The sequence below is a fragment of the Brassica napus genome, chromosome C2, assembly GCF_020379485.1.
Source record: "Brassica napus cultivar Da-Ae chromosome C2, Da-Ae, whole genome shotgun sequence".
In the NCBI taxonomy this organism is placed as follows: domain Eukaryota; kingdom Viridiplantae; phylum Streptophyta; class Magnoliopsida; order Brassicales; family Brassicaceae; genus Brassica; species Brassica napus.
The window spans coordinates 28,246,546-28,267,643 of record NC_063445.1 but is presented as its reverse complement, the minus strand read 5'-3'; the positions used below and the strand labels follow the sequence as shown (position 1 = coordinate 28,267,643).

Here is a 21,098-nt window from a genome sequence, read left to right as displayed (position 1 = left end):
GTGTATCATTATGGAATAGCATTAGTGCATATCTTTATATATAAAATAGACTTTCAATCCCTCCTGGTGATGCCAACAGGGACGACACGTCAGAAATTCGTTGCACGAGAGGACGACACGTGTCCGGCCAATGAAACACACCGTTTCATTTAATCCAATTCGGGATGGGCTTTCATTGTTTATTGCCTGTTGGGCTGTTAATTTGGACCCTCTTACATGATACATGAAGATCGTCTCTCTTCTCAGTGCGACGGCGAAGCGTGACGTCTGAGATTCCTTTCGCTGTCTGAAACGGTTCGACTAATCAAATCGAACTCTCATCTTCTTCTTTTATTTTCTCTTCTCTTCCCTCTAGAGTTTCAGGCAATTTCTCTTCCGCCTCCCTCCGTCGCCTTAAGAGGTTCTCAGTTTGATTAATTTCTCAAAATTATTATCCCGAATTGTGTCTGTGCTGGGCATGTCAATGTTCTTTCTTCTCGATCCTGTGATTTAACCTTTTAGGTTTACGATTCATAGAGCTTAATTAATTAGTATTTGTTTCACTGGTAGATTGCCTTTGTTGAGTTTGTGTAATCTATCATTAATTGGGTTAACATTACTCTCTTTGCCCTATTCTTTCGCTTAAAAATCTGAACTTTGAGAGCCTTTGTGACTGCTTGTGCAGGATGTTAGTTGGGTTCAGAACATCAGATATTTTGGTTCTAGATGTCTGGCAACAAAGATGGATGATTGGGGTAAGATGTATACATTAACTATTCTTTATATATATATATATATAGATACTGACTACTTTCGGTTAGTAATCAGCCCTCTTGGAGCGAGCAGTACGTGTACGAGACGCTCTTTGTGGTGTTAGCTGAGTTTGAAGAGCGATGCAAGGAGCCGGAACGTGCTAGGTTTATCTACAATTTGCTCTTGATCATATTCCTACAAGGAGAGCTTAGGATTTGTATAAAAAGTTTGTGGCGTTTGAGAAACAGTATGGTGATAAGGAAGGGATTGAGGATGCCATTGCTGGGAATAGGAGGTTTCAGTATGAAGATGAAGTGAGGAAGAACCCTTTGAACTATGATTCTTGGTTTGATTACGTTATGCTTGAAGAAACTGTGGGGAACAAAGATAGGATAAGAGAGATCTAGGAGAGGGCTATTGCTAATATTCCAGCTGTTGAAGAGAAATGATACTGGCAAACACACATCTATCTCTGGTGAGTTTATTCTTTTTCAGTTTGGTTTTGGCAATAATGCATAATCGATTTAGCTAGAATTAGAATATTTACTTCTTATGTAGTTATGTGAATCATGCTTTGGATAAGAAGGTTAATTTTTTAAACTGAGTTGTTAGAGTTTGATCATGGTTTGCATAATTAGTTTCTTTAACAGTGAAAGCTATTATTGTTTGTCTTTTATTTGCATATTTGGTTCTGCGATTTTGAAATAATGCAGAATTATTTTAGAATGTTGGGTTCATGGTTTGCGTAAAATGTTGATCATGCTACGCATAAGAATGTTAATATGGGTTTGGGTTTGGTTGACTTAGTCAGTATTAGCTCTCATTGAGTTTTAAGCTGCACATTGAGGTCACAATTAATTTATTGAAATAGATTGTTGCATTACGTGGAAAGCTATTGTTGTTTGTTTGTCTTTTATTAGCATATTTTGATCTGCGATTTACTGAAATTGACACTGATATAACTAATTGTTGTAGGATTAACTATGCATTGTATGAAGAGATTAAAACGGAAGATGTGGAGCGTACACGAGATGTATACTGGTACGCCAAAGCCTACCTGTTCTGAAACTTGTGAAGTTACTTTCATTTGTGTTTCACTCTAGCAGTTTAGTCTGACTGTTTGTATTCATCTTACCAAACATTACATAGAATGTCTTAAGCTTATCCAAATTTTTCTTTGCCAAAATATGGTTGCTTGCTGCTCAGTTTGAAATCCGGCAATTGAATCTCGCCGGTGCTCGGTAGATATGAGGAAACGCTATTGGGAAAGCTCCAAAAACTAAGGTAAGCATGAAATGTGCTTGAACGTTATATGTTTCATTGCTCTCATTTAACGTACTTATTTTTGGTTATATTTTTCTTCTGTAAACAGATATTCAAGAACTACATTGAGATTGAGCTCCAGCTGGGAAACATAGATAGATGTAGAAAGCTTTATGAGCTTTATCTTGAGTGGTTTCCAGAGAATTGCTATGCTTGGAGCAAATACGCTGAGCTAGAGAGGTCTCTTGCTGAGACTGAACTAGCTAGAACTATCTTTGAGCTTGCAATATCTCAGCCAGCACTTGACATGCCCTAACTGCTATGAAGGTAAAATATTCAGTCCAATAGATTCAAAAAAGTAAAATATTCCTCAGACTTTTGAATCGCTTGGATCATTGAATTTTTTTTTTTTGTGTGTGTGGCAGGCGTTCATGATATCAAAAGGAGAATCGGAAAGGACACGAGCTTTATATGAGCGACTATTGGACCGCACAAAGCATTACAAGGTATGGCGGTGTGGGTTTGGTTTGCAAAGTGTGAAGCTTCTGCTGCGGAACAAGAAGAAGACGAGGAAGAGGAAGACCAAGAAAAAATAGATGCTATTGAACTCAACAAAGAGTGCATCAGACGTACAGGTAACATTATAACTACATGTTATAAGAATTTTGATTATAACCTTGAGACATGTATTAACTGTTAAGAGGGAATATTCAGTGCAGAAAAATGTATCAATGGATCAGCTGCAATCACCAATTTATATTAAAATGAACAGGGGGGGGGTGCTTGATATTTTTGTAAACGATGGAGGCTCCATCATGGAGAATCGGGGATGGTCTCTCAAGTGGTATATGGAGCTACACAATGTCTTTATAAATTAATCCAACTCTCAGAACAGATTTTTTTTTTCGATCTCAACAATTTTATCATGCATTTTTCTCTGTTTTTCAATAAATTTTGAGAGCTCTGCAAATCTGTCGAGAACACTTAGCAATTGTAAAGGAGATTCCTTTTATTCATATTTGATATCGTGACATCCTTTATATGTAACAACATAGTATATGGCCAAATACTTATCAAGGTTACAAACATCCAACTTGAATAGAAAACACTTAACTCAAAATTTGTATTTATAAAAATTTGTAAATAAATTAAAACGCTTCAATTTATAAACCACTTTCTACTAACAAATTCATGATAAAGTACAAGATGTATCATGAATGGTTATTCGATTGTTTCTTATAAACTTTAATTTGAGATATGAGATTAATACGTAGTGTACAAATTAAATAGGATAAAAGTAATCACTGTTTTGTTAAAATGTATGAAAAAAAAATATAATTGTAGGATTATATTGACGCTTAAAATTTCTAAAATAAATAGATAAAATTGTTGTAAAACAATTATGAATCTTAATACTATTTTTAGTTAGAGTAAATTAAAAATTAAAACATAAATTTTCCTATTAGTTTATTCACATGCCCGCCCGTAGGGTGGGTTTACCCTAGTATATTATATACAGAGGCGGCTTCAAGTGTTCTGTTTAAAACCCTAATGTTCCTTGTGGGTAACGCTTAAGAGGCCATAAATGGGCTTCACCAGTTAATAAAAATTATTATGTATTAATAAAAATTATTAAAAGCTTAAACCGGATTAAGAAACCCGATTTTGTTACAACATGAAATTAACAGAGACAAAAACAACAACAAAACAAAAGAAACAACAGAGCAAAAAATACAGAACAAGAAACAAGAACACAAAAACACAAAAACAAAACATAGAGCTCTCGTGTGTGGACACATTCACCAGAGATTATTCATAAAAACGAAGCCTTGGGACCAGAAAGAAAAACAACAACAGAGTCTTGAAATTACAGACTTATTACAGTCTCAACACATCCTTTCACTTCTTCAATAGATTCCTCGAGAAAATCCTTTTGCAATAAGGATTATTACGCAGAATCGCATGTGGTCTTATGACTTCCACTAGTGAAGCATGAAGTGGACCCTGTTGATATGTTCAATCCCGGTTTAAGTTCCTTCAAACCAAACCAAAAGAAAATTAATCAAACTTGGTACGTAATGTCTGTAGTACCTTAGTGGCAGCAAGAGCGGCTTGGATGACGAAATTAGCGTAAGGGTCTTGAAGAAGGTGATCAAAGTGAGGAACTGAGACAAGCTCACGCACTATCTGTGGACGACTCTCGGGACAATGCATGAGGCATCTTTCCACCATGTGGCTACTGAACTTCTGCATGGAAAGTTGTACGTAATGCCCTTTTAACTGACTCAACATCATCGCTACGGCCGAAGGTATCCTCAGCTCTATAACGAACTGTACTGCGTAGTTCCTACACAAAAAAAAAATATCGATCATGCAAAAAGAGTATGTGTGTTCCTTTGTGTAGTGAGATCAATTTATTTATACCCAAAGGGGTCTTGAGCAAGTAGGAGACTATTTCTAGAGATTTCACCGATCAGCTTCTCTCGTTGTTGTCTCATTGAATAAGCAATGCATTTTTGGAGTACACAACATCCATGTCGATGTGTTGCGATTTCAGTGCAGAACTTGGTAGCTGCGTCAAAGATAAACTGTCGAGAAACAAAAGGAAATAAAGTTTAAATTAGGGTTTTTAGTGATAAATCCCCTCAACTAAAGATTTTTCGTAAAAAATTTCCCCAACTTGTTATCTTGTAATTTAACCCCTCAAGTTCTATTCCGTTAGATTTTGTTATCCTCCGTCTATTGTTCCGTTATTTATGGACGGATATCGTTTACGCCGAGTTTCATTTTAGTGATGAATCTCCCAACTAAAGATTTTTTGAAGAAAATTCCCTCAACTTGTTATCTTGTAATTTACCCCCTCAAGTTCTATTCTGTTAGATTTTGTTACCTCGGTCTATTGTTCCGTTATTTATGAACGGATACCGTTTACACACAAATGCAAAGTTTCATTTAAACCTAAAAAAACATGTTTTCTTTTTTTAAATGTGTTTAGTCGAGTTGATTTTTATTTTTGTTCTAGTTTGGTTATGAAAATTTAATTTGTAAAACATAAAAGAAATCTTTGTTCTATTTTTTGTTCTATTTTTTTGTTCGATTAGAGAAAATAGCATTGACTTTACACATAATTTTTGTTCTATTTTTTTTGCCCACCCCTAATAAAACTGAGCATTGAAAAAGACCATAAATAGAGACAAGACAATGTTAATTTTTGTCTAAATTAGCGTTATCTTTTTCAATGCTCTGTTTTATGGTCTTTTATGGTCTTTGCATTGCTATTTTGGAACACCTAACTTTCGATTTGGGATTTTGAGCTTCATTGTCTGCTCTATTTCATTTAATAAAGAAAACATGTTTTATAGTTTAAATGAAACTTTGGGTTTGTGTGTAAACGGTATCCGTTCATAAATAACATAACAATAGACAGAGGTAACAAAATCTAACAGAATAGAACTTGAGGGGTTAAATTACAAGTTAACAAGTTGAGAGAATTTTCTACGAAAAATCTTTAGTTGGAGAGATTTATCACTAAAATGAAACTTTGCGTTTGTGTGTAAACGGTATCCGTGCATAAATAACAGAACAATAGACGGAAGGTAACAAAATCTAACGGAATAGAACTTGAAGGGTTAAATTACAAGATAATAAGTTGGGGGAGAGTTTTAAGAAATATCTTTAGTTGATGAGATTTATCATTAAAAACCCTTTAAATTAATATATTTTTAAAACCATAACGCGAGGTCAAAACCATCTTAAATTAACATTTTTTTGGTGAGTATCCAGAACTTTTTAACCGGGCTAGAATATGGGACCTCTTAGATCCCTATTAGGTAGAGGCAGACTTCTTCAGTGAATGGGGTGTCATGTGATGACACATCTTTATTGAGTGTATGTTAGAAAATCAAGAAATCTGTAGCAGTCTTGGTAAAATTTGTTCAATGACCCCTCTAAAAAACCAGGGACTGCTATTAGGTGATCCAAGAGTTGTATCTACTATGTCAACTCCTAGTTAGGTTTTAAGCTAATGTACATGATCTTGAGATCAAGATTAAAAGAAAGTGATTTGACCTTGTTATCTTCAGTGCTTAGGCATTGCAAGCAACGTTGAATCACATGGTTGCCATTTAAATCCTTGATCAAATCAAGAAAGCCAGGTCTCAGCGCCGATTTCACAAGAGAAACTTGTTTTCCTGTCTTAATCGTTTCCACTAATCTCTGAACAACTCGAGTACTACAAAACAAAAAGGAACAAAGGTTATTACACGTAACCTAAAACATCACAATCATGGTCGGTTCTGATCACAACCGGATGAATCATTTGTTTTGGCTCATAAAATTTTAAGGTAAAGTATATTCATCAAATTGTCAAATTATTAAGATTAACATATAAATGTTCATGAATCATGACCCCTTAAATCTCAGATCCGGCTATGATCACAAGTAACATGTAATAGTTTTTTATTTTACCCGTATGCGTTGAGAGATATCCTGATAAGTTGACCAGGCTCAGCAGTAGCCACAAGCACAATCTGCGTCCTTTGTTCTTCATTACAAACATCTAAAAGCTTCTGCATCAAGTAATTCCCAAAAGGATCCATCATAAGCTCAACGACATGAGGAATAACCTCATTGAATATAACCAAGGCGTCAACAGGTGTTCCTTCATCGAATATCCTCTGCAAGAATCTACATCCGTGTTGGTCTTTAGCCATCAAGTACACATATCCCTGAACGTCACACACGTTAGGCAGACTAGTGCTTCCATGGTCAGAGATGAATGATTTGGTTCTCTGATGATCCAAGCTAAATGGCTCAGAGCCTTGGCAGAATAATGGCGACATGTCTGATGTTGCCATTGTTCTGTAGTAAGCCGAGTGTTCTCTACTTCCTCCTCCATTGATGTAAGGACTGTTATTACCAACGTTACTGTTTGAGTAGCTAGGCCAATCGAACTGGCGAGTGTTGGATATGGAATCTTGAGTTTGGTTCCCAAACGTGTTTCTCTTGTCGTAGTTTATGTTTTGGTCGGAATCTTGATTGTTGTTCAACCATGAAAAGCCTCGATGAGTCCCTGTCTCCTCGGTGATTTTCATGTGATAGAGATCTTCGCATAGACCCGTATCATCACCATGAACACTCTTCTCATGATCTTTATAAAGCAATGGCTCGTGATGATAAGTGGCGTGGTTGTGGATAGGGATGATCCCGTTGAACGGAGGTGAAGCGAAGGGAGAAGAAGAACTGTCATCGGAAGAAGAGAACCCGTTAGAGAAGGAACTCGACAGAGAATAATCCGACGACGAGTTTAAAGAGAAATCTCCATGAAAGTAGTTTTGTCGTAGAAGACTGAAGTTAGGTGATTGCGACGGTGTGCGTAGAGGAGACGAGGAAACATAAGCTTCTCGAAACTCACCCATCTTGCATAAGAGAGAGGTAGGAGGAAGATGATGACAACAGTTGGCTAGTTTATTTTGGTCTCTCTTAAAATGAAAGTGAAAGGTTCAAAACCACACAGTAGTTAAGGAGGAGGAGGTAGGGAGAGTGAAAACATTATTATTTTTTTCAAAGAAATAAAATAAACGTATATATCTCCTTAATTGTCTGTTTTAGCGTTATAATCGTTCTCTACTTACAGATTTGATGTAAAGACTAAATCAACAGTAACTGATTTAGAATAAAATCTTTATAAATGATCTTTTAAGGTTTTGAATCGGTCAAACTTACTTACATTTTCTAAACTTTATTTAATTAAGGCAACATTGACTATTTATTGAGTATTCCAATAAAAAACTTATGAGATTTATTCCTAAACAAACTATGCGGTGATATCTAATCTATTAAAATAGAGTCCTACTTTTTATCTACTTACAAAGGTTGTCATTGACTTTTGGACCTATTCTAGCTTTTACAATTTATTATCCATACTCAATACAAAATATTCCTAATATTATCGAGTGACTTAATTCAAACCGACTTTAAACAAATCATACTTTGGTTATCTACTGAAAGCTAACAAATATAACTTTTAATCGTACCAATAGTAAACCGACCTTACACAAACAATACTAGCACAAGGCGCCTATTTCTCTGCTTGATCGCTTCAATACGTACAAGTAATATCAGGTCAATATAAACCTCATAATTGCTCATCTTCAGTTTACGAATTGCACATGCAACATACCATAACCAAATCAATTCATATCAATACATATTTGTCCATATTTCATCATACTAAACATTTTAACAATCTCTAGAAGTAGACTTACGTTTGGTATGAATAATAAACCGAATTGTTTTATTTCCACATCATATATCACCAGTGAAGCTTGAATGTGAGGCCTTTATCTAAACCGAAATCGTTTGTTCCTCTGTTACATCTACTTAAATTTTCATTATGTTGCCTGCCATTATGAACATAACATAGTCAGCAATGAAGCTTGAATGTCTAATATCCACAATCATGTAAGCCAAATATGATCTGTTTCATCTTTACATTTCAAACAAACCTTTGTAAATAAGACAATTCTTTATATTTTCGTTTCTATTCATACACATTTTTAAGATTGCTTAAGTCATAAATTTAGATGAAAATTACTGTGAGTTTAATAAAAATGGTAAATTGATATATATTGTATTTTCAAAATTTCAAAATATTTATATCTAATAAAGATCTACATAAAATCAGCTTCATCAAAATATTTCTTACCTCAAAAAAAATGGATTTGATCAAATCTACAAAACCTAATCTTCAGGACCGTAAATATTTAAACTATTAAACTGTTAAATTTTAGTAGTATAGATTAGCTATTTTTAAGATTTCTTCCCTTATAATTTGATTTTGTCATCTACCAACTTCCCATCTATATTCTTTAGTTTTGATATAAAAAGTAAAATTTTTATTTTAAAGATTTTATCCGTTTATGTGTTGACTTCGTTATGTAACAACTTCCCATATATATTACTAGGATTTGATATCTTAACTTTCTTAAAACTGAAAATGAATACGCCTAGCAACCTCTACGGAAATATTATACTTAATGGTTAGTTTAAGAGCAGGTCAATTTAAGTGTCTTAGGTAAAGATGATAACCTTTAAATTTTTTTGCCAATTGACATAGCAAACCTCATGCATCTCTTGAGAAACAAAAGAGTTATAAGAAGATCAATTGATTACGTAGATAGTTTGGAAACCACAGTTTCGATCGGTCCATCAAAAAAGAGAGAGAGAGAAACAAAGAACTTTATTTGTGTTTTCCCTTTACTTTTCAGTTTTCACCGACAGAAACAATTTTTTTAACAAAAGAAGTTGTTGAGCTTACAAATTTTTTTTCCTTCCCCGACAAAAATCTGTTACAAGTGTGAGCTTAATTTTGTTTCTTTGTCAAATTACTGTGTTTAAATAATGGGCCTAATCCATAAACGAATTTAACTAGCAAATTGATGATCTTAAAATTCTATCCATTGATATTTTCTGGCCAAATGTATTATAATATTTTTAACAAAAAATGTGATATAAGAAAATCCCATAAATTTGTTAATTATATTTAATAAATTATATATATATATATATACATTCTTTAAAAATGTTAATCTTAATGTTTAATAAGATATATATCTAGAACACATTTAAGCACATATATTTTTTTAAATACACTTTGATAATTACAATGTTAAAATATGCAAAATTAAAAAAAAATAAATTTAAGAAAATTTAAATTTTTTAATTTAAGGAAAATAATATCACAATTAATCGTCAAGTTAAACCATTAAATTACTATATGAAACATTTACATTGTAAACTAATACTATAACACAAATCAATTCAATATACATAAAAAAAAATATTATATAGATGTCAAATATATATATATAACAAAAAATATAAATAAAAAATTTGATAAAACAATATCCGCGCATAGCGCGGGTCAATATCTAGTTAATGCTTATACACGAGGATATTTGGGTTTCGATCCCCGGAGAAGATAGAGTTATACGAATTAATGAAAAAAAAGCTTACAAGAGATCTTCAGCATGGCTCAAGAAGTACCGTCAAGCGTGGATTTCACAAGACGGCTCAGATGATCCAGTTAGACGTAAATCCTCGTATAATTGTCGGCTGTAAAATCGTCTGTAACATTTACCAACGTTAAAAACAAAAAAAACTATGTGGTGATATTTGATGTAATGTAGCTTGTAATTCTATTAATGTGTTACGTATCCAAAATTTTGTTCAAATGTTTGCTATATCATACTTTTTAATAAACGCAACTATTCTTTGTATAACATAAATATTTAATATTCCCATTTGCAATTTCTTGTAAACTATAAGATTCTTCTTAACATTTACACCCAAAAAAAAGCCTATAAGATTCAATCTTATCGCAAGTTTCAAAGTGATACAGACATAACCGTTTGTTGTGGTAAGGTGTTGCTGAGAGTATGTTAATCGAAGATATTGTCAATGTAAAACCATTTGTCATCGAAGTGTTATGGAAATAGTTCTTCGTGAAATTATGTACCAAATAATTTATCCAAAGACTTATTATCGAGAGGTTCACCAACCAATAGGATTGTGTTATTTCATATTTGATATCTTTTAAAAAAAAACAAAATATCGTCAAATTATATTATCTTTTTAAAATTAAAAGGTAAAAATAAATAAATAAAAAATAGTAGTAATTACCAAAAAAAATATTTTTAACATCGTCAGCAAAACATTAAACCCTAAATCATAATCCCTAAACCCTAAATCCTAAACCTTAAACCCTTGGGTAAACCCTAAACTCTAGGATAAATCTTAAACTCTATGATAAATCTTAAACTCTAAATCAAAATCACTAAACACTAAAACACTCAAGGGTTTAGGGTTTAGGGTTTAGGATTTAGGGTTTAGAGTTTTAGGGTTTAGTGTTTTTATTTAGAGTTTAGGATTTATCCAAGAGTTTAGGGTTTACCCAAGGGTTTAGAGTTTACCCAATGGTTTAGGATTTAGGGATTAGGATTTAGGGTTTAGTGTTTTACTGACGACGTTAAAATGATTTTTTTAATTTTTTTTTCTGTAGCTGCTATTTTTTTTTACTTTTTTATTTTAAAAACATAATATAATTTGATAATATTTTCTTTCCTTTTTTAAAAGATATCGAATTTAAAATAATGAAATCCTATTGGCTGATGAACCTAGAGGTTGAACCCAAGAATAACTCTTATGCAAATTGCATATGTTAGTAAATAGTTTGTCAACATTTGTAAAATGTATACAATAATGTACCTAACGTTAAAATATATATATGGCCAGCCGCCTGATTACGGACTCTCGGTAGAATTGCCGACTTTCAGTGGGAATTTCAGCTCTCGGAAACACATATCGTTTGTTAAATAAAATGCAAATACGATTGTAAAATAACATCTGATATTGTATATATGTACTATATTTTATATATGTGATTCCAAGAGAGAAATACAGAAGATATAAAAAAGCAAATAGCGATTCCAAAGTGACTTGGTTTTCAAAGCACGATTGTGATGCGTGGAAGCTAACAAGAGGTCCCTCGTTTCTTACTCTTCATCTTCTTGGAAACTAACTACTCTTTCCTATTTTTAGAACTAAAGGATCTTTTCCTTTTTGCAAAGTAGCAAAAGCATCGACCATCTTCTCTTCATTTTCCAACAAACTCTCGTCGTGTTTTGAGGTTTTTAATCATAAATAAAGTTCTGCGTCGTGAATCATGTGTATGTGGTAACCCCACATTGCAATATCACAGTAACTTCATAAATTTTTAAGACAACAAATCTTTCAACTCAAGCAACATCCTCTGTCCTTTTAGAGCTTGTTAAAGGAGATACATTAGAAAGCCCTAAGACCTTTAAAACACAACTGAATAATAGTTATTATATCACCATAACCAAAATAAACCAACGAAACTGCATAATACAAATCACACTTTTGACCTGAAAGCGTATGAGAGATACCAACAAGAACACACACCGATAAATCGCGGTTTTTAAAAAGAGTTAAGAGGATTCTAAACGAGAGCAATGCTTGTCTCACCACCTGGTGGTTTACGCACACCGCCTAGATAGTCTCTGGACTCTACCTTCCCATCTGCAAATATGTTGTTCCCTCCTATCTCCTTTAGCTTGGCTTCACTCAGCTGCTTTTCGCCACAAGATGACGTACCATCTCCCTTGAATATATCATTCCCTGAGAGCTCTGCAAACTTCTTGTCATAAATCTTCTTCGCCGTCTTCACAGATGAGTCTTCTTCACCAGACTAGTGAACATAAAAATTCTCAATTAAGCTATATATAACAATATCAAGAGTTGCTTAGAGAAGTCAAGTTCTTACGGTTTGAGATTCAGCTCCGAGGTTGAAGTTGTCCTTAAGAGCCAAAGCTCGAGTGGCTCCGGACCGAGGTTTGATCTCAGGTGGTGGTGCGAAGATGTTCTGTCCGCTGATCTCTTTGTACTTAGCATCAGAGAGCTGCTTCTTCAGATTAGAAGCCGATTCGCTCTCCATTGTCCCACTAAGCTCTCGCTGTTTAGCAACCTCAGGTAAAGTAATAGGCTTTTTAGGAGACAAGTCCTCCTCTTCACCAAATGATATATGGCTTATACCACTAAGTGCTTGCTGAAAAGAGGTTTAAAATCAAAGTGTTAAACATTACAGAACATCACATGATTCTAAAAGAAGTTGATTAATAATACCTGATATACCCTTCCACTTGGAGCACTAGAGAGCTCTGAAGCATCATCTTCTTGGTTACGAGCAAAGATCCCACTCCCAGTTATCTCCTTCATCTTATGTTCTGAGCAAGGCTTCCTAAATGCAAGACAAACAACAGTTTCACAAGTTTGACATCATCTCTCCAAGCTATGCAATGAATCTCAGTGCCATAGTCCAAATATTAAGAATTTTTCAAAAATATTTACATAAATTATTGTCTAAAACTTTAAATTTTTAGATATATGGTCAAATTTAGAGCTTTTACTTTCAAAAAAAAAACTTCAAAACAAATATAAATAGAGTTATTAATACTTTTATAACTATTTTAAATAAAATTTCCCAAATTGTAAATAATTCCCAAAATCTAGTTTATTTTTAAAATTACTTCATTACATGGCTAAATCTACTATTAATATTATTGAGACGGCACTGATGAATCTATACAATGCAAATCATCAAGAATCCATTAAACAAGGCACATCCCCAAGATGAATCCAAGGTAGAAACTAAATTTGCCAGGAAATCAAATTAGAAAACCAAATGATAAAGGAGGAAACTTTGTAACCTTCTGTTCAAGCTCTCAACTTCTTCATCAGTGACTTGACCTCCAAATACAACTTTGCTAACCCCATCAGATGGCTACACACAACAGACAAAACCCATAAGAGGCAAAACTGAAAAACAAGAGAGGAGGGTAATAGAAAGTGATGAGCTTTGTGTACCTGGTGAGATCGAACGGCGGAGCGAGCGGCGGAGGAAGGAGAATCCGACGGTGGAACTTCCGACCAAGTGAGTAGATCTGCGGTGGATGTGTGTGGCTTTCTCACTGGAGTGGTTCTCTCCATATTGTTTTTTTAGCAGAATCTAAAGGCTGATGCTTTTTTTTTAAAAAAAATTCTCGCGAAGAAATGAAGAAGACGAAGAGGAAGAAGAAGATTACGCTTTACAACCCCCCTCTCTTTCTTCACAACCCCCCTTGAACTTCTTTCTCAATTCTCCGTGAAACGACGGTTTTGCCCTTTTCCTTTGATCCACTCACGGTCTCGCTTGATCTGGAAGCTTCTTCTTAAGGCTGTGTGTTGTTTAATTTGATTCAAAATTCGCTGTCCCGTTTTTTTTTTAACTTTTGCCATGAAAAAAAATGTAGATCCAAATATTTCAATCTTTTATATATGCAGATTTGTATATTTCGAACTATTATCGATGATGATTAATGTAAAATCTTTTACCTTTATAAGAATATAATTTATACTATTAAAAAAAATTTCTAAAAAATATAACACATAAAAAATATTTTCCATTCTAACTTTAATGATAATATGTAAAATTTGTGAATAATTTGCAAAATGAACATAATTTGACCAAAAAAATTCTGATCCACAACAGAGCGGATAAAGTGAGACATATTTAATCTGTTTTATATGCTTACTTTTACAGAAATCGAATGTAACGCTTGGGGAATTTTAACAAGTGTCAAATGAAGTTTAACAAATTTTACTTTCAAATTATATATAATTAGCAGAAAAATTAAAAATAATTGATCGGGTATGTTTTGGGGGGGGTAAAGAATAATAAGAAAGCACTAGAGTTATTCTTTACTCTGACACAACACCATGTGAAAGCCATCATAAAGACTTTTGCCAACGTTTTCTTAAAGCAGAGATCACGTGCTGTCACGTTTTTATTAGCTCACCAAATGCAACAATTTGAAACTAAAAGGATAAAAGGGTCATTAAAAAAGCCGAAATTTTATCCTTTAATTTGAAATTATTATCCGCAATTCATGACCCTGATTATTCGTAACAAATATTTAAATCGCGAGAGAGATCCTTTGTTTAAACGTTACAACGGATTCAAAAGATCGCTTGATCCTTACAATTATGCAAATTAATATTAAAAAACTTTATGGGCCTAAACTAAATTTGTTTGGGCTTGGTTGATAGTCTATTGGGCCTTTTTCTTTTACATAATTTCGATTAATTTAAATTTGTTTCAAATTTCGATTCGCAAGTGTTTTTGTGGTTCTGTTAGCGAAGCTTCGTGCTCAACAGGCAGCCACGGAGGTTTGAAAATGCCGATGACGGTTGTTCCCGGTCGATTTACGCCGGCGATTCTCTCGATTGGTTCTCGTTTACCTTCCTTCAAGTACGCTGCTCGAAGAGTCGCTGTTTTCGTTCCCAGATCAGCTGCCTCCATCTCCGTCGAGACGAACTCGAGTGTACGATTCCGTTCCACTTTTGATGAAGGAATCGGAATTAGAATCTGTTTGATGATGCGATTTGATTTGGTGTACTAGGTGGATTCTGTTGTGGAGAAAGAGAAGGACATTCTAGCTTGCCCCATATGCTATAACTCCTTAGCATTGATTAGTCAACCTAATGGATTAGTGTGAGAGTCATTACTCTTCACTTAGAAGTTTAATTAATGTTCAGTGTGATTGAGAAGGTTTGTGTTGTATTGGCTGCAGAGGATCTGCTGGTACTCAGTTACAATGCAATACCTGTAAAGGGAGTTACTCGGGTAACGAGACGCATCTTGATTTGGCTGTTGCTAGTGGAAGCAACCAATACACTGAACCAATGCCTCTTTCAACCGAGTTATTCAGGTTGACCATATGCTTTAACGTTAGGCTCTAAGTCTCTATAACTGAGTCTCTTTGGTGTTGTTGTTGATTTTATAGGACTCCGTTAGTTTCCTTCCTATACGAGAGGGGTTGGCGTCAGAATTTCATATGGGGTGGTTTTCCAGGACCAGAGAAAGAGGTGACGACGGGAAAGAACTCTCTCTTCTTTTTCAAAAGGGTATTTTCGTTTAACCTTGTATTCCACAGTTTGAAATGGCTAGAGAGTACCTGAAGCCTGTTTTGGGAGGCAATATCATCGACGCCAGTTGCGGAAGTGGGATGTTCTCGAGACTATTCGCTAAAAGTGAGCTGTTTTCTCGGGTGATCGCTCTTGATTACTCGGAGAATATGCTAAAACAGTGCTATGAGTTCTTAAACCAAGAAGAAAACCTTACTAACAAAGAGTTTGTACTTGGACCTTGTTCTTCCATTATTGTCTATGGTAACCACATGTATTGTTTTCTTTGACTCTCCTGTTGCTTTTTGTTTAGGAATGTTGTCCTGGTCCGAGCAGACATAGCTAGGCTCCCTTTTCTTTCGGGTTCAGTTGACGCTGTCCATGCTGGTGCTGCTTTGCATTGCTGGCCTTCGCCATCCTCAGCTGTAAAAGCCTTTTCTTAATCCAAACATTTAGCAAAAAAATACATACAACGTTTATGTGTCCCCTTTGGATCTTTCAGGTAGCTGAGATTAGCCGTGTTCTTAGACCTGGTGGAGTATTTGTTGCCACCACGTTCATTTATGATGGCCCTTTCAGTTTTATCCCCTTCTTGAAGAATCTTCGCCAGGTATACTTACAAGTTACAAGTATGTATATATGTTACGTTTAAGCATTATCGTTCGTGTGGTCGCTGATTATACCTTCTGGTGATAGGAACTAATGAGATACTCAGGTTCTCACATCTTTCTAAGTGAACGTGAGCTTGAAGATCTCTGCAAAGCCGGTGGACTCGTTGGCTTCACTCGTGTTAGAAACGGGCTATTCATAATGCTCTCCGCCACAAAACCCAGCAGATAAGCTCACAATCTTTCTGCTGTATAAAGTTATTAACATTGTAAAGAACATAATATTGAAACCTCTTGTAAAGCTATTTTGCAAATGTTATTATCTACTAGGTTTCTTGTGAAAACTCGATATCTATATTTGAATTTTCCGGAAGCAGTTCACGCATCTCAGAATCTATAAAAGCCTCCATCCGAGCACTTTCTCTGTCTAGAGGATACGTACGGTATAGAAAGGAGTAGATAAAGCAGCAAGCCGCCATTGGGATGCCTATAGATGTATAAAGAGCTTTTGCGAGCGACACTGCATTCTCTCTATCGGTTGCTATCTCTGCTGATCTTGATGAACCTTGAGGGATTGGCTTATAACCATAGACATGCTGCGCGAGGATTCCAACTACGGGAGGAGCAAACGATGACAAGATGGACTCGAAAGATTTGTCTAACGCGTAGACGCTTGTTCTTGACTTCTCCGGAACAATCTCTGCAAAGATCGGGCTGCAATACCGAAGAGAGTGTTACTTACAAGTTACAAGTAACAAGCGTAGTAGCGAGAAAAGAGCAGGTGGAAAAGAGTGTGTGTTTACTTGTTGGTAGCTGGAGCATTCCAAGAAACAAACAGACCCAATAGCACTAAGACCACACCATGGATTACACCTGTAGATGGATCGTCAGGTAAAAACAACAAGAGAATTGCAGCGAGCGGGATCGCTGAAGCTGAGCTAATCTGTGCAAGAATGATTCTTCCTGAGTTAGGAAGACGTGTCGACAGATAATCTCCCATTTTGCCACCAAATAACCCACCAAGAGAAGACGCAGCCACGAATAAACCCATCAAGACTGCAGTTTCCCCGTGAGAGAACCCGATAAGCTCCAACCACATAGGTGCAAAAGATAGAGCAGACCAAGGAAACGACCCGGTCACTCCCTGAGCAACAATGATCTGAAAAGAACGGATCTTTACAACAGTACCACCTTCCCTGACCAAATCCTTAACCTCCGAGCAAAAAGGTTTAGTTGAAACTCGATGAACATTAACACCATCCTTCACAAAGTGAGGGTCATTAGCGAAGAGTCTCACTAATACACCGACTATAACACTGATCACACCTACGATATGGAAAGCAACTCTCCAACCAGGTACACCCATGAAGGTTAATGGAGCTATCAAAACAGAGCAGAGACCGCCTATGATCGAACCGAGGTTTGCTGTTAGCTGTAACCATCCAAAAGCAGAGCCACGGTTAGCATCGTCCGTTGAGTCAGCAACAAGGGACTGAATCGCTGGAGCCACTAAGGCAAGACCAATCCCATTCAGAGCTCTCGATACTGCTACCTGCAGACACAACAGTAAAACTCATAACGTGTCTCACTAAGCCCAAACACAGTGGATCAGACAAAAAGACAGAACATGGAAGAAAGTGGAAGAGAAAGCGACAAGGAAAGTAGCAGCGGACCAGAGGAAAGCACCGAGAGCAATGACGTGAGCTCGGTTATATCGCATGGACATGTAAGCAGCTAATGGATAGCAAACGGCTTGAACCATGGATCGCAACAGTGTCAACGACCCGAGCCCGGTTGGATCCGTGTGGAGAGCTGCACCGACCTCTTTGTATACACCTGGGAGTAGAGACTCGTCGGCTCTCTCCATAATTCCGGCTAGATTAACCAGAATCAGCGTCACCGTCTCTGCCTTCATCTTCCCTAATATGCCTCGATCTTTTCTTCAGTTTGATTTTGGGTTTCTGAGGGAAAACATACAACTTGGGATGTGAAGCGAATGATCAATGTTGACGGTGAGAAGTAAACAGTCAATGACGTCGATACGTGGTCGCTCACGGTGGCGCGTGGAAATGGTCAAAAGATGTTGTAATGAAAATTTGTGAAATGGGGCCCACCGCTGACGTCTTGTATAAAACTGACGACAAGGCCATTTATATGGGCTTTGGCCCATTATTTCATAAGTTTTTCATATTTTCAAGTTTAAACTATTTAGGAATCGGTTCGGATTGGATTGTGTTCGACTTGTTTTGCTAATTAGGGTTGGAAACGTATCCTGCTAGTACTATCGCAAAATGAACAAAGATGATGATGAAGGAGAATTTGTTTATAGACATTTTACACTGTTCATATAGGTTTGTTTCTTGTGAATATTCGTCTACTCTTGACTTCTACTAATCATGATGTGTTTTTCTCCATTAACTCGAGGAAACTCGCATAATCATGGCTCACGTTGGTTAGTCGTTGATGTCATTATCAGCAAGAAGAAACTTGAAGTTGTGTCGCTAATTTCAAAATGAATTACATATCTCGATTATTGGCCATCATAACTGGACGACGTCATTTGAATATAATTTTATCATATGATTAACTATAATATGGTCCATTTATTGACCTCTTCAATGGTACATGCACCTAACGCATGATCAAACACCATATACAAAAAATTGTCTATAAAAATACTCTTTCCGTTTCTAAAAGATTCATGTTTTAGAGTTTTCACACTTTTTAATAAAACATATTAAAACTTAGTTATAAATGCATAGTTTTTTGTAATTTTATATTTCTTATATTTTTAAACCAATAAGATTTTAAGAAATGCAATTAATGTTCTTGAACTTCACAATTTTTCATTATTAGTTGACAAAAATTATATTGAAAATATAAAATATATATCTTTTTGAAACAAAATTTTTCTCTAGAATATGGATCTTTCATGAACAGAGGAAGTATGTATTAATGTAAGTAAACATAATATAAAAGCATGTACATATTTTCAGCATTACATTATAAACGTCGTGATGAAAAGAAAAAACACAATACTTGAGTTACCCTGGAAATTCAAGAAGCCCCCAAAAAAATTCAAAATTAATTATATAATGAAAATAATAGTAAAAAAGCTTAATCATATTTAAAAAATACGATGATTAACTGTGCGTAACAATAGAACTGGCAAAAGCTAGCTTTTCCAGCTCCGACTCCGAGACAGAGGATCTTGAACTCCTCCGACAATCCAAGTTTCCTTAGCTATGTCTGAAGAGAGTCTGTAATAATCGGTATCGTAACTCATCAACACTAACTCCATCTTCTCTTCCTCCATTAGTGATCTCAAATCCTTCTTATTCTTCTTCACACCCACCTCTTCTTCTTTGGTATCTTGCTCTGTTTTCACTTGCATTCTCTCTTCTAACCAACTCTTCGCCGGAGCCGATCTACACCTCATTAGCAAAAGCGCGTTCGACGGTGGAACCGCCGGTTCTGCGTCTGCGTTTTCATCAAAGACGCACTTCTTGATGTTCTTGTCGTCGTCGCTCTTACTCTCTTCCTCTTGCAAGACCATAAACCATTTGGAGAAAATATTCTTAGTATTCTCTTCTTCATCTTCTTCTTCTTCATCGTCGTCGCTAGTGATGACATCAGCATGTCGGAAATCACCAAAACACCTGAAGTCGAACTTGATGTTCTTTAGACAAGTCAATAAACCAAGAAACTTGCTCTTAGATTTATTGCTATGTATCCTCTCTATCTCCTCCATCACCGTTTGCCAGTTTTTTCCTTTCCCGCCGCGTTTTCTTGGCCGGACTTTGATCTGACCGGCGCAAGTGACTTTAGGTGAAGTTGGTTCGGCTATTTCCTCACCGCCCATGTTCTTACTGCTTGCTTGCTTAGCCCACAAAGCAGGACTCCCATGTCCTCTTCCACCGCCGCTGGAGAGTTTGCTGAGCTGGCGACGGTGGTGGGGATGATAGTTGGTGGTGGAGATGGAGGGACGAGATGGGCTACAAATGGGTTTAGGTGTAAGAGCTAAGTGGGCTCTTGAAGGGAAACAAACCAACAAATCTGCAGGGTAGCTAGAAGTAGATGATCTTCTGCTTCCATCTCTGCTTTTGATCATCTCTTTGTTTTTCTTGTCTGCTTTTGCTTTCTTGCTGTTTGTTTTTTGGATCGATCTCTCAATGGCAGAGTTCAGCTTTTTATGTTTGGATTTATAAAGGTTTCTTTTTAGGCTTTGAGATTCCTGTGCTGACAGCTTCTATATGCTTGTTGCTTTTGTACGAAAAAAATATGGGTAATTGGGCTGTACAACCTTCAAACAAATTATAATTCATTGTATGACAAAAAGACCTAGCTTGCAAATATGTATTGTATCTTTTGTATAATAATGCCATTATACCTTTGTATACAACAGGTAAAACCTGCACAAAGAAAACAAAATTTAATTAATAATTTGTAACTGTTAAAAGTAAAACGTGATCTTTCATTACTCAGACATCTTTTTGAATTGAATTTCTTCTCACCAAAATAACAATCAATTGTTCTAAAGAAGAGACAACGATGAAGTCATAGACGGTGATCACACACAACAACTCTTTCATTTATTTTCTTTTTTCTCTTAAATCAATTGATTCTCACAATCATGCTTTTGTTTTCATACTCTGTTTCTGTTTTTGTTTTACGGATCCAGTGGTGAAGAACATACAACGATGAAAGCGTAGACGGTGAGCACACACAACACCTCTTTCATTTTTTCTCTTTTTTTTATCTTAAATCAATTGATTCTCACAATCATGCTTTTGTTTCCATACTCTGTTTTCATTTCTGTTTTTGTTTTACAGATCCAGTGGTGAAGAACAACGACGGCGAGTCGGTAAAAGCATTACCGTGTCGGGAAAAAGAGAGGCAAGACGATCTCTATATGGTGGTGAAGAATAATGATGGTGAACGAAATGAATGTGTATCAGCCTGTCTGAAAAA

The 21,098-nt window shown here is 35.6% G+C and overlaps 5 protein-coding genes and 1 long non-coding RNA gene across 13 annotated transcripts; 2 read left to right on the top strand and 4 right to left on the bottom strand.

Moving 5' to 3' along the window:
- Window positions 1-198: 198 nt before the first annotated feature.
- Window positions 199-3,030, top strand: LOC125575151. Of its 8 annotated transcripts, none has more exons than XR_002662061.2 (8): window positions 199-400; window positions 665-734; window positions 826-1,207; window positions 1,708-1,773; window positions 1,939-2,016; window positions 2,105-2,322; window positions 2,421-2,630; window positions 2,715-3,030. It is a non-coding gene; the product is annotated as an uncharacterized LOC125575151 (long non-coding RNA). The 8 variants fall into 8 exon arrangements; XR_007319241.1 differs by having other exon boundaries at window positions 808-1,207; window positions 2,768-3,030; XR_001270515.3 differs by having other exon boundaries at window positions 808-1,207.
- A 529-nt stretch (window positions 3,031-3,559) lies between these two features.
- LOC106417962 (putative pumilio homolog 7, chloroplastic) lies at window positions 3,560-8,592 on the bottom strand. The gene is made up of 5 exons (XM_013858667.3): window positions 6,463-8,592; window positions 6,064-6,226; window positions 4,420-4,583; window positions 4,087-4,342; window positions 3,560-3,999 (listed from the first exon to the last, which is right to left on the bottom strand). Exons 1-5 carry the CDS (start codon window positions 7,410-7,412, stop codon window positions 3,895-3,897), a joined length of 1,638 nt encoding a protein of 545 aa, XP_013714121.2. The 5' UTR covers window positions 7,413-8,592; the 3' UTR covers window positions 3,560-3,894.
- Window positions 8,593-11,749: 3,157 nt separating this feature from the next.
- On the bottom strand, window positions 11,750-13,767 carry BNAC02G24890D. Its single transcript, XM_013859416.3, has 5 exons — window positions 13,441-13,767; window positions 13,284-13,357; window positions 12,700-12,814; window positions 12,341-12,622; window positions 11,750-12,265 (listed from the first exon to the last, which is right to left on the bottom strand). Exons 1-5 carry the CDS (start codon window positions 13,561-13,563, stop codon window positions 12,017-12,019), a joined length of 843 nt encoding a protein of 280 aa, XP_013714870.1. The 5' UTR covers window positions 13,564-13,767; the 3' UTR covers window positions 11,750-12,016.
- Window positions 13,768-14,660: 893 nt separating this feature from the next.
- LOC106418481 (uncharacterized methyltransferase At1g78140, chloroplastic) lies at window positions 14,661-16,503 on the top strand. Its single transcript, XM_013859207.3, has 8 exons — window positions 14,661-14,936; window positions 15,015-15,106; window positions 15,186-15,323; window positions 15,399-15,480; window positions 15,549-15,745; window positions 15,833-15,944; window positions 16,022-16,129; window positions 16,216-16,503. The coding sequence occupies exons 1-8, from the start codon at window positions 14,790-14,792 to the stop codon at window positions 16,357-16,359; spliced, it is 1,020 nt and encodes a 339-aa protein (XP_013714661.1). The 5' UTR covers window positions 14,661-14,789; the 3' UTR covers window positions 16,360-16,503.
- Window positions 16,389-18,165, bottom strand: LOC106418480 (tetracycline resistance protein, class B). The gene is made up of 3 exons (XM_013859206.3): window positions 17,755-18,165; window positions 16,931-17,679; window positions 16,389-16,841 (listed from the first exon to the last, which is right to left on the bottom strand). The coding sequence occupies exons 1-3, from the start codon at window positions 18,040-18,042 to the stop codon at window positions 16,454-16,456; spliced, it is 1,425 nt and encodes a 474-aa protein (XP_013714660.1). The 5' UTR covers window positions 18,043-18,165; the 3' UTR covers window positions 16,389-16,453.
- Window positions 18,166-19,058: 893 nt separating this feature from the next.
- On the bottom strand, window positions 19,059-20,358 carry BNAC02G24860D. The gene has a single exon (XM_013858433.3). It carries the CDS (start codon window positions 20,236-20,238, stop codon window positions 19,303-19,305), a length of 936 nt encoding a protein of 311 aa, XP_013713887.1. The 5' UTR covers window positions 20,239-20,358; the 3' UTR covers window positions 19,059-19,302.
- Window positions 20,359-21,098: the final 740 nt, after the last annotated feature.